The sequence below is a fragment of the Petromyzon marinus genome, chromosome 19 (assembly GCF_048934315.1).
Source record: "Petromyzon marinus isolate PM22_M1 ecotype Great Lakes invasive population chromosome 19, UKy_Petmar_22M1.pri1.0, whole genome shotgun sequence".
Taxonomy (NCBI): domain Eukaryota; kingdom Metazoa; phylum Chordata; class Hyperoartia; order Petromyzontiformes; family Petromyzontidae; genus Petromyzon; species Petromyzon marinus.
In genome coordinates, this window is record NC_133685.1 from 175,242 (window position 1) to 188,392 (window position 13,151).

The window sequence follows — 13,151 nt, forward strand, 5'->3', positions numbered from 1 at the left end:
ATGTGATCCCTTCTGTGAAGGATGTGATCCCTGACATACAACACCCCGGTGTCTACAAACCAAGCTGCGTCTGCGGCAGCAGCTACATTGGGGAAACTAAACAACATGTCTCGAATCGGGTTCGTGAACATAAGGTAGATCTGAAACATGGTAGGACCAACACATCAGCCGTGGCTGATCATTGTTTTAACGCTGTGGGCATACACGAAATAGATTTTGCCAAAACGAAGGTACTCTGCAAACCCACTGGCAATCAGCAAAGGTTCGTTCATGAAGCCATCCAGAAATATAAACACAGACACAATTTCACCCGAGAAGATGGGTACAAACTGAGCAATCATTGGAAGGACGTTATTAACCAGTTTAGGTCATAACTGGCTGCGTTGTTCCCTTCCTACCTACCTATGTTAGCAGTTATTTTCGACTCTCTAAGTTACATTCACTAACACAGTCACCGTTAGCTGTGTTAGTAAATGGCGGCTTGCCATCCTTTTACACCTCCATATGGCGATGGCTCTTTAACGAGCTCTCTCCGAGCTTACATTTACAAGCAAATCTCTTACATTAAAATGCTAATCTCTCACAATACAATGGCCACCCCCCACAGCTTCATTTGTCAAGATTTCTACAATATTACATTTACATGCAAATTTCATCTTTAGCCCCACCCACTGACCCTTGGGCTACACCCATCTCAAACCTTTATAACTCCCTGCCTTAGCAGCGCTTCCACCATATATATATTTTCCTGCCTCAGCAGCTCTCCCGCCATATTGTTCACCTGATGACGATTGCTTGTGTTGCGATCAAAACGTCGTGATATTGTTATTATTTGTATTATTTTTATTATTTTTCTATCCACGTAGCTTTACCGAAAGACCCAAATAATATGAATTCCTGCAGTCACGAAAGCTTTAAGTCTATTTTCATTGCTTATTAATGCTCATGCAAACTAACATTGTAATAGATCATGTGCCCAAAAATGTCTCCTGACAATAATGTATAATTCCACTTTGGAAACAAAATCACTTTTGACAAACTAATTATAATACATTACATCGATGCTCTACAGTGGCCGCTCTGAGGCATGAGGGCTCATTAGGCAAGTCAGCGGATATCAACCAGCCTCAGGCTCTCACACAATCAGCGGAAGCTGGGCAACACATTCTGGGATTCTGGGCTGAGCTTCATCAGCTCTTGCAAGATCCACTCCTGGCTCTCAAGCCTCCATCTTGGTGGCCGAGTGAGCAAATGGAGACATCTGCAGTATATGAACTAATGTGTTCATATACTGTGTACTGTAAATATACGTGGCCGTGTGCACCCAGTGGGTGAGCGTGTCAGGGCACGAGTTTAGCAGCATCGAGGAGATGGCTAGACTTGTCAGGAAAGCAATATGCTTGAAACAGCATTTGAGATGTAAATTAGACTGATAAGTGGGGCACAATCATGAGATGATTTGCTCATAGGAATGAATATCACTCGGAGATGAATAACAGGAGCAGTTTGTAACTAGCACTGCCCTGACCGTGAACTGCTCGTGACATCACTGTGTGCACCACCACAACTTGCACCCACACCATACCAGGAGGCCCTCACCTTTCTTCAGGTGAATAGGAATCTTCTTATCCACCTTCTTTGTGGTATAGGCGACGTTGGGCGTGGCCGCAGGGGCAGCCATGCTGGAGCTGGCCGTGGGGATGCGACTCGCAACGGCGGCAGATACAGCCGCTGCCACTGCTGCCGTCGCCTGCTGTAGCTTTACGTCGGCCTTCACTGGGGCTTTCGTGGGAGACGCCAGCTGTGCTGACGTAGTGTCACCACCGAACGTTGACCCTGTCGCGGACCTAGGGCCTGGGATTTTCCTGGGCACCTGTGCTGGTGGCTTGTGCTGCTGGGTCTCAGCTGGGATTGGCTGAGCAGAGGAAGCCGTTCCAGAATTCGCGTCTGTCGCCGCCAGGAAAGCTGCCGGTATCTGGGGTGACGTGATTGCAAGGCCGAGACAGGCATCACTACAGAAAGGCATTATTACACTTGTTTAGCCAGGAAAACCTCACAGTTTCAACTCATTTTCAGGAGGGTCCTGCAAAATTTTCACAGGAGGCAACAATCACTATGATTACGAATTGAGTGATTTGCGGGGTAAATTTTCAAACTTGGACCATGATGCCAGCAACACAATGCCTTACTCTTCTTCAAATGACATCAGAGGATCTTTAAAATCTACTCTTAGCACATGGTGTGTATTTTATCATTCATAAACCAGCAGTATAAACCAGGACGGCTACTGGGCTTGAACTGTGAACCCCTGCAACAAGTGGCTAACACGTGATCGCTGGCCACATCACTGCCCTTTAGAAAGGGTTTCAACTATTTTCTTCATAAAATGAGTGGGCATGGTATTCAGTTGGATAGGCACGTATGAAAACTACATGGAGGTCAAATTCCTATGATATTTTAATTTGTAAGTACATTGTCCCAAAGGGTATTCAAAGATTAACACAACATTGCATGTTACTGATGCTAAAGTAAACATTTTGTAATACTGTCAAGTCAAACCGGCCAGGTGAGTAGCAGTAAAGCAGAGGTATGAAAGCGTGTTCATATACTGTATGCAGAAACGTGTGTATTCTTGTCTTTGACCCCACAGCATGACCTTTGACCAGTTATAAATAACCTACAGAAGCACCCAAATAGATGATTACGACCTGATATAAAATAAAAAATAAAATAAATACCAACATTATTTTAAATGAAAAAGATTACATTTCAACATTAAAAGAGGTTGACAGAACCAGTGGAAACTTAATGAATAACCCGTCATGGCATAATCCTTTACGAGTCAAGTAGGAGGCACCGTGCGGGCAAACATCCTAATGGGAGGCCTAATTGGCACAGCTATGAGCTACTTGACACCTACATGGCAAAGAGGTTGTTAAGCTCCATGTGACGGGGCAGTCTCACCGGCATCCTCCGCGCAGGTGCAATGAGAAGAGACTTGGGGGTGACCTTGGCACTGGCACCGGCACCTGAAGGCGGTTCCTGCTTCCTGCTGCTTAGCCCTGCCACTGGTTTCATGGTGGGTTTTGGTGCCACCGGCGGGGGCACCTTGAAGGACGGTGGGCCCTCGTCCTCATAATCTTCATCAATGTCCTCGGCCGAGTCGGAATCGATCTGCTCGGACTCCTGGTTGCCCCACAGCTGCATCACCTGCTCGTAGTGTTCTCGCTTCTCCCCGTGAACGACCCACAGTTGCAGAACGCTGCTCTTCAGGGCCTCGCGAAAAGCCTTTTGTGACCTGCACACAGAACCCCATACATGGATGTTTTATAGAATCTCTGTGGTTGCGCTTTGCCTCCTGTAGCCGTGCCACATGCGCCGACAACGGCTCCTGATGGCGACCGAAATCAAAGATGTGAAACAGAGAGGCGGACGAGGGCAGATTGGTGTGTTTTTGGAAAGCTGAACTTGATCATTAAAAACAACACAGCGATGTGCGTTAAAGAACGTTTTGAATCATCAGCCCATACACTGCCTATGACACATGGTCATTACCGAAACATATAGAAAAAAATCTGAAAAGTGCACAAAGCAATGAAGATTAATGATATCATCCAAACTACCAAGAAAAGTGAGTGGCCTTGGGCAGGATGCGTTGCGCAAGGGGATGATCGATGTTGGTCAAGGACAGCAACGGAGTGGAAGCCAAGGAATTGAATACGTCCAAGAGGACGGACACCAAGGAGGTGGAGCGATGAAGTCACTTTATGTGTGCAAGTGCCGGGTGGATTGTTGCATCGCATAACTGTAAGTGGCAGTGGTTTGGAGAGGCCTTCATCCAGCAGTAGATTTATCATGGCTGATGATTAAGTATTGCACCTCCGATTAGCTATTTGTCCGCAGTGTACAGCCGCAGGGTCTTAACGAAATTTAGAAATACGTTTTTTGAGTGGAGATATTTTTTTGGCATTAAAAGGCACCCTGAAGACTGGCTGGCTCGGCAATCCCAATTCTTTATTCAAACCCGTGCTGTCGGTTTGCGTTTCGTCATCTGGCAGCCCGGTATGCATTCTGTGCGTCCAGAAGAGCCGCACAGTATTCCTAAATGTCTCGCAGTCCCTGATGGCAGAACTGCACACGTGAACACACTAACGTGAGAATTCCCCTTTCAGCTACTCCATTTTCTGCAATATTCATAATTTTACATAACTATTTCCTTAAAACGAAATGAGAAAAATGCTCCCCGATTCTGTCATTCAAACCTCAAATAAACCCGCACTGAGACAGGGTTCACATACACCCCCAAGCTCCATACACACACTTCCTCGCAATCTGCCCAGTCAGGGACTGTTTATGCCTGATACACTACTGTACATCTCTACCGCCAAATGGGAAGGAATTTGTTTTTTTAAAGATGTAATCATACACGTTCCCAAGCACCGCACAGGTTCCAAAGTCGGAGACAGCCTTCTCCAAGGCAAATCTATTAATTAGCAGCGATCGCTAAATACAAAATTAGCACAGGTTAATTACTGAACAGACTTGAAAGATTTGAGGCTCCAGTTTTCAGCACCCACGTGGGGCACATTCAGGTATAGAAGTTGATTTCAATGCAAAGCAGCAGTCAAGTCGATTGAGGATCCAGCACTGACTGATTTACTCCAGTCACTCTCTCACCAGCACTCAGTCACCTGGATATCACTCTTCTATCGCTATTATCATAGTTTCTGTTCTCGTGACCTTCACTCGTTAATTCCCAAGTTGAGGATTTGGTACCAGACTAACTGTTACATCTCATCCACACGGCAGGACACAACAACGTAATCACTCACCTATTCACTCACTTACCCACTCACTCAATTTCGCACTCATCCACGAACTTATATTTCTCACTTATCCACTCACCCACAACACTGGAGGTCACCATCCACATTTTTCTCATCCTACTTCTTCCCTCGCACCGCTCGAATTTATAATCCCTACTATCGTCCCTTCTCCCAAGCTCTTACCAAGAAATGGGGTTAACTCTTACCTATTACAACTTTTAAAGTGCTGTTTCTTGCTGGCCACTTCACATTTTCAGCCTTTGAGTCTGTGCTCAGCAGCTATGTTTAAACACTAATTACTGTGGCGGGTACACTATCACTGTGATCTAAATGGCATCACAAGATTTGTCCATACGACAGTCAGCAATGTCAGAACTCCAGGTCCAAGGGGAAATCACATCGGGCAACTCACTCCTCAAAGGAGGTATCGGTGAGGCGTGTGTGATTGATGCGCGTGATGCAGTCGTTCTGGCGCAGAGCCCCCTCGCGCTGGGTCCTGCTGCCTTCCTCGATAGTGCGAATCCGCAGGCCCAGGCTCCTGCTCGGTTGCATGCGACACACAATGGCGTAGCAGCAGGGACTGTGACCGACACTCTTCCACAAGGCATCATATTGTCTGCTATATTTATTTTGTAAAGTGCATCATCCACAATGACAATCATTATTATTCTGTGTTGTGTCTTATATAGTTTGTATTGAACTAACACATACCTTACCTATAACATATGGCAGTTGATTAGCATTGGTTCAAGTGCGCCTGACCGCTGATGAGATACAGAATGTCAAAAACAGTCCAGTTTTGTTTGCATTGTACAAATGCCGCTGACATTATGCACCCAGGTTGTATGGCTGATGGGAGGTGTAGGAGGTCGATGTAGGAAGCAGGCTTTGTCTGCTTGTTTAATTTTGTAAAATCCTCCACGACACTCGTGATTATTTTGTATTATGCCTGTGATGATGCATCTATGATCATAAATATAAATTCCTTAATATATGGCCTCTCCACATGTTTAATTCCTATTCACAGAGTTTATTACTCTGTTGACGCAGTAATAAACTAGCACCTTTTTTCATCATGTGACAACTTTATTTATTGGCTGTGTCGGGTGGAGGAGGGTTTACGACACACATTTTACTTAAGTGATCTGATCCAAACATCTAAAATGAATCATGTTGGTTGCCAAAGCATCCACCCATTCAATCAGGGAATTGCTGCTCCTGCCAAAATCCCCCCCAAACGTCCTGCGCTTCACAACCGATGCCTCCCACTCGGTGGTTAATGGCCAGCATCATCATTGCCGACAACCTCATTTTACTACTTTGAAACTATTAGGTTATATTTTAAACGTTATATTGCTGAATTGCTTTCATTTGATCCGTATAATTTAGCCTTTTTTCTTCTTCTAAAAGTTTACTCTGTGTACCGTTGCTTGATAATTACCACACCTTCTGCATTGTCTTTGTCACCTATGTCTCTCTCGAAAGAAACCATTCTAGGGTCTTGATTTATTTCAAATGAAGATTTGATGACAATTTATTTGAGTCCCATTTAGAATATCTCTCGCACGTGTGGATGCCACCCTGCAAATGCAGAGTTTGAGTGCCTAAGCATGTTCACACGCACGATATAATCAGACGAGTCCGTCCGCCCGCCCGCCTGCCCGTGCGGGCACACGCCCGCACATCGTCGCCCCTCTCCCGCGTTACCTCCCGCTCTTGGTGAGAAAGGGCACCACGTGGATGCCGAGCGGGCCCCCGTCGTTCACCACCTCCACCAGCTTCTTGAAGTCCCTGCCAATGCACGATCGCACGCGGTCTCTCAGGCACAGCGGCAATGCTCCGTTAGGACGCTCGGCCGAGGACAATGTGAATCACGCTCCCTAAAATTCTGAACTACCCTCAAACCGCGGCTAGCCGGACCCTGGCTACCCGAAATTAGCATACAGCTGGACCTGGTCAACCGATCAAAACATGTCTGTAATTGATTTAAAATAAAAAATTATTTAAAATAGAATAAAATAATTCATATCCTATACTTTATAAGTTAGGTAGTACAACGTGTATAAAAAATATATCAGTGGACCAACATTTTGTACGATATGTAAAATATGAGATGGCAGGGAAGGATAGGCGTTCAGGTATTGGCATACCCCCCACACCCACATTTCTATTGCACCACGCATACTGCAAAGTACTTTTTAAGTTTTGGTCTGTGCACGAACAAAGACAAAAAAAAGACAAATATCCCCCGTATATATTTTATTATTTTATTGTTTCCCTTCAACGTGACTTTACCGAAAGAGCTAAGAATAAGCCTCAACATACTTTTGGGGGAAATGCCTTTAGCAAGCACCTATGAAGGCTAGCACTGTACATGAGGAGGGAGTCGGCCAGCACCACGCCCGGCCACCTTTGTCTCCCTAGTGGCAATATTTACAAACACACCAAGTACTCATTTGAGGCAGAGTCGACCCAGGGGAGCCCCTGGATCGGTTCAGATAATCGTCACTGTGAGCAGGAATCGAGCTCGGGTCGCCAGTGTCACAGCGCAGCATCGTGCTAACCGTTAAACTACTAACACATTACATATACACATCGACTGTATAATGCATGTGTACATGCATTACACATCCACGTGTGTATTGCTTTTTTCACAGACATATTGTTTTTGTATAATCTGTGTACGGAACTGGATAATTTATGTGCAGCGTTGTGGGATGCAATTGCATGAATGACGCTATATAAAATTATTATATTATATTGAAATTGCAGCAAGCCGGACTTTTCAGCTGGCCAAACCAGGGCCCCCCCTTTTAGTCCAGCAAGCCGGGCTTTGCCGTATGGACTCATTGGCATTGCTCGCTCAGATTGTCCCGCCAGGGCTCACGGTGCCCCCACCTGGGATGGGGGGTGGCCGCGCGGGACGTGGGTTTGACGATCTCATCCCGTTTGTGGCCACTGCCCTCTTCCTTTTCCCCATTCTCCACGGCCTGGGAAGAAAGACAAACAGCAGAACAAAAAGGAAACCAGCCAGATGTTAAGAGTGTTGCTTCCGACAATGGAAACACTATCTACGCCGGACGTGAGGTACAAGACAGCAGCACAAACACTCGGAGATTAATGCCTTACCATCTACAGAAAGTGTCATAATTCACCAACTAGACAGTCAACCAAATAGGTACTGCACTCATCAACTGTGATTAAAAATAGAAAAACCCTTGTAGTGGGGAAAGAAACTGGTGGACTGACCGGTTAACACTCTACATCATCCATGTTGTTAAACTGTCCATTGTCTATGATAACCTGACATGAAATTGTATTCTACACACATCCCTATCTGTTTACATCCCAGTCCAATTATCACCATTAATCTTTTAGAATTTTTCCATTACTTAATTTTACTATGAAAGGTTTTCAAAAATAATTTGTTCAAGCCAACTTTTGTCCAAGGAAATTAATTTCATTTAATACTGATTTGTGTTTGTGCACCGTTTTATTTCTGGTTGGTTTTGCTCCGATTTCTATTTGCTTCATTGCTCCACATCGTTTTTTGTTATTTCTTTTGTTATTTTAGTCACCCAGGTCACTGTCGGAAATGCCACTCCTATCCTGGTCTCTTGAGTTCCCACTGGGTTATTCATAACAAACTTAACACTGACTCTTCCCTTCTGCTGTAAAACTCACATCACACACAGTACTAAAGGTTTGGTGAGCCACGATCACCAACACGTGTTAGTACAAATACAGTGCACTGCCTCACAACGGAATTTACAATGCGCTCTGTTGTCCTTCGAGGCTGTTTACAGAGCCAGACAACTTAAAACCGGTCTCCCTTAAATTCTCTATAGATTTTTCTGGGCAACAGATTAAACTTTCCAATACACATACATCACTTCCACTTGCTACATTGACCTCAAAAACGGTCCCATACTTTACAGTCAAAGCAAACCCCCAGGTTCATGGAGATTATCCTTACACATTTCAACATGTATAAGTGCCTGAGTCCAAATAAAAAAAACAATCGTTATTTAACTTGTCCAATAACTACTTTGAGCAGTCCATTTTAGGAAGGGAAGCATTAATAGCTCTACGTGATCAAACATAATCAAGGATTTAATTCAACTCTGCTCATTACACTGTTTTTACATTGCTAGACAAAGCTACAGGTGAGGTTTGACCTTTAAACATGCTCAAAAAATAGCCGAGGTGCCTGTCACCACTTTTGGTACAAAAAATACTGAGCAAAATGCTTAAGAAAAACTACTTAATCTTCACTACAAAGACAAATACAAGATAAACCTGGAAAACATTGAAATCGAGACTGGCAGCCAAAATACAGTGACTCCACAATGAACAGATTTTACAGCTGTCTTGCCGTTCCTGAGCCCAAACACACGCTGCCCCTTTCAGTTTTGTGCTCTTCCTGGAACATCTGTTTCTATTATGTCGTAAATTGCTTCATTCAAGCAACATCGGTTCAATAAAAGAAAACTCAGGACCAGTTTCAAACATATGTGTCATCAGCAGTCAGGCTTGCTCGCACCAACACTCGTGAACTGCCCAGTTATTTAACCAAGCCCATGTGGCTGATAGAATGTTTAAAAAACTGTTTTAAAATTTTTAAGCAGAGGGCCAGATGTGGAAAGGAGGTGTGTTGTTGTTATCTGTTAATAGTCTCCACAAGGACACTGGTGATTATTTTGTTGTAGATTACATCGGGCCGAGGACACTGGCAAGGCGGAAACGCACGCCCTGGTGTGCCCGCTTAAGCTGGGTTGTGAGTGGCAGGGGGCGGAGGTTACCTCCTGCCTCTCCAGCCACTTCTCCACGATGGGGTGCGTGAGGCCCACCGAGGAACGCGACAGATCCCGCTGGAACCCCGGCAGGTGCCCCTCCCCCATGGGCCCCAATCCCCCTTCACTCCCTCCACCCGTGCTCTGCATGCAGCCACCCCCAAACGGGCACAGACCGATGAATCCATGACAAAGGGGTTAGAGAGGCAGGGCCCACTGCTGGGATAGCTCAGCAAACAGTTTTAACAAAAGCAGCGCAATTAGTTGGTAAGTGTGGTTAATAAAACAGAACATGTTTTTATGAAGCAAATCGTGCATTAATTTTCCCAAACAAGCAGACAACCATTATAGTTTAGACCAGCAGATCCCAACCCTTCTGGGCCCACGGACCATCACCGCCATGTCTCAACAAATATCCGTGTACGGCCGTGCACCAATAACAGATTATTACAAAATAAAATGACTCTGAATCATAGCGTTTTCAACGGCTCCGCGAGCACTTCCCGCAGCCTCGAGGAGCACCAGCCATCTGCGCGACCACATCTTAGGAACCACTGGCTTAGAACAAAACATATCCAACATAAAACGTTGCTCATAATAAAGGTTTTTGGGTTAGATCGCATAAGTATAAATGTATAAATGTGTGAAAACCCTCCACCACCCGACAAGGCTAATTAGTAAGGGATTTGTCACGTAAACAAAAAGACAAAGTCACTACTTCAGCCCACCGGTGTATTGAAGAGTGAATCCACAACATTTACAATTTGAGTACAACGTTTCGCTGGTAATTACATCCAGCATCATCGCGCCGATTTGCCAGAATAGTGAAGCCCTCCACCTGCTTCAAATAATTTTAATTGCTCTGACAGCGACAGGCTTAGTGCGGCCTGGAAGCGTATTATTAAATAATACATATTACAATCATTACAATTCCTTATAGGGGGAAACGCATACTAATTAACTGATTACTAATGTAGTATATAATTACAATAACAACCTTCCCCCCTACTCCGCCTCTGATTTCTGCACCTGATTGGGTATAGTGTTTGGGTTTAGTTATTAAATAATACAAATTACAACTCCATATAGAGAAATCATGACAATTAACCGATTACTAATCTATTAAATAATTACAATACCCCCCCTCCGCCTCTGATTGGGTTAAATGATGACATCACCCTGCTGCTCTATTTAAGACCGGAAGCAGGTGGAGGGCTTCACTAGTCTGAAAGTCGCCCGATGATGCTGGATGTAATTACCAGCGAAACGTCGTACTCAAATTGTAAATGTTGTGGATTCACTCTTCAACACACCGGTGGGCTGAAGTAGAATTGTCTTTTTGTGTACGTGACAAATCCCTTACTGATTGCCCTTGTTGGGTGGTGGAGGGTTTCGACACATACTTACGCGATTTAACCTAAAAACCTTTATTATGAATAATATTGGTCGTGAAAGCCTACGTGTTAAATAAAACGTTGCATTTGCATACGCATGCAATAAAGTTTAACCAAAGTGGGAATGTGTTAATGTAGAGTATCGTTAAAGTTGTTACAGAAGTACTTTATGGCACAAGCAAATTAACTTGCAAGTCATACAGACGCCTTCAAGAAACAGCTGTGCCATGTGTTAGATACAATTAACGTAAATTTCCGATTGTACCATCTTCAGAACGGAATTCACATAGAAACCAACTACCTTTTACGAGGGGTCAAATTGTGCACGTGGGCAGCTGCCTGGTAGCACCCCGTATCAATTCAAACCGCCGGGGTCACACTGAGCTGCTCTCCCCATCGTATCGCACGCATTGTCCGGAGTGAGAGCCACATCAGAGACACGACTGCTTGATCCTCTTCATTCAAAATAAAACCGCACACACCCAGCTGCAGACAGGGTGGCCAGAGGGCTGCACCACACCCTGCAGGATCACTGTTTCTACACTGCACCACACGCAGCCCGTAAGTACACTGAGCACACTCTGCTAGATGCAGCCCATATAATTCACCCTGCACTCACCCTGTAGAATACATTCTGCCCTTAACCTGCAAGTTTCACTCTGCAGGCTTCACTGATCCTGCACTACAACATGTGTGGCTGCACCTCACAATGTGGCATCCACTGCGCTTGTCGATGAACGCGGCGACTCGTTTTCAGGACCATCTTGCTTTTCCGTTGTTTTATTGAAAAAAAATACTTACCTGTTGCTTTTCTTACAGATCACAAAAACATAACTCAGTTCTAATGGAACCGTCCATAACCACTGCACCTCAGCGCTATAACTGAGATCGTTAACTCATTACCAGCATCACGTGAATGTAGCGAATGCATTTGTGATCTTTTGATTTAAAGCTTTCGTGACTGCAGTAATTCATATTCTTAGCTCTTTCGGTAAAGTCATGTTGAAGGGAAACAATAAAATGATAAAATATATATAAAACAATTAAAAAATTCTCACGACGTTTCGACCATAACACAAACGGTCGTCATCTAACCGTATTATCATCTAAACGGTGTATTACACCGTTTTGTATTATCATCTAAACGGTGTATTACACCGTTTTGTATTATCATCTAAACGGTATATTACACCGTTTTGTATTATCATCTAAACGGTGTATTACACCGTTTTGTATCATCATCTAAACGGTGTATTACACCGTTTTGTATTATTATCTAAACGGTGTATTACACCGTTTTGTATCATCATCTAAACGGTGTATTACACCGTTTTGTATCATCATCTAAACGGTGTATTACACCGTTTTGTATTATTATCTAAACGGTGTATTACACCGTTTTGTATTACACCGTTTAAATGACGACCGTTTGTGTTATGGTCAAAACGTTGGGAGAATTTTTTTATAGTTTTATATATATTTTATTATTTTATTGTTTCCCTTCAACGTGACTTTACCGAAAGAGCTAAGAATATGCATTTGTGATCGTAAAAGTAGTGGATGTGAACGTACTAAATGTGAATGGAGCGAATGTGATTGTGGGTGCAAATGCCGTGTATTTAAACAACACACGAGTTTGCGAGACTGCAAATTCTCGAACAAAGTGAGACGCGCAGCCCACACAGCAGTGAGAAACGATCGTGCAAGGACTGGGCTCGCTACTTGCTCGCGTACGTTCTGCGTGGGGGGTGGCTCGGCCGGCTGGTGCAGGTTCGTGGTAGACCAGTGCGTCTGTGGCCTGCGGCCACCGTCACCCGCGACCGTAAGGCCGGGCTGGACCAGTTCCGACGCGGATCCAGCCAGCGCGGGGTCGCTGCTGCGTCGCACGTGTAGCGGAGTGGCTGTAATCAGGAAAAAACAAGTACGCGATGAGCTCGAGCTCCTGTGTAACGGTCCATTGAATGCGTTAACAAATCCATTCAGGACCAAAGTTACGCATCGACCACGATGGCGGAAGATCAGCCATCAACTAAGACTTCAAAACCTCATGGATGTCATAACCGGCCAGGTGCCTCAGCAGTTAAGTGAGAGGCTCACAACTGGAAGGTCGCAAATTCAAATCCTGGTTGGGGGTCAAT

At 44.6% G+C, this 13,151-nt stretch overlaps 1 protein-coding gene across 3 annotated transcripts in view; it reads right to left on the bottom strand.

Moving 5' to 3' along the window:
- Positions 1 to 13,151, bottom strand: part of PARD3 (par-3 family cell polarity regulator) — a 76,208-nt gene that overhangs the window by 38,728 nt on the left and 24,329 nt on the right. For 2 of the 3 annotated variants that reach the window (XM_032957417.2, XM_032957416.2), the window contains exons 4-10: positions 12,748 to 12,914; positions 9,629 to 9,763; positions 7,725 to 7,816; positions 6,534 to 6,617; positions 5,239 to 5,364; positions 2,965 to 3,298; positions 1,600 to 1,975 (exon numbers count right to left, since the gene is read on the bottom strand). In XM_032957417.2, the coding sequence (XP_032813308.2) occupies positions 1,600 to 1,975; positions 2,965 to 3,298; positions 5,239 to 5,364; positions 6,534 to 6,617; positions 7,725 to 7,816; positions 9,629 to 9,763; positions 12,748 to 12,914 (1,314 nt within the window). The remainder of the gene's footprint in view (positions 1 to 1,599; positions 1,976 to 2,964; positions 3,299 to 5,238; positions 5,365 to 6,533; positions 6,618 to 7,724; positions 7,817 to 9,628; positions 9,764 to 12,747; positions 12,915 to 13,151) is intronic. The other variant, XM_032957418.2, reaches the window with a different exon arrangement.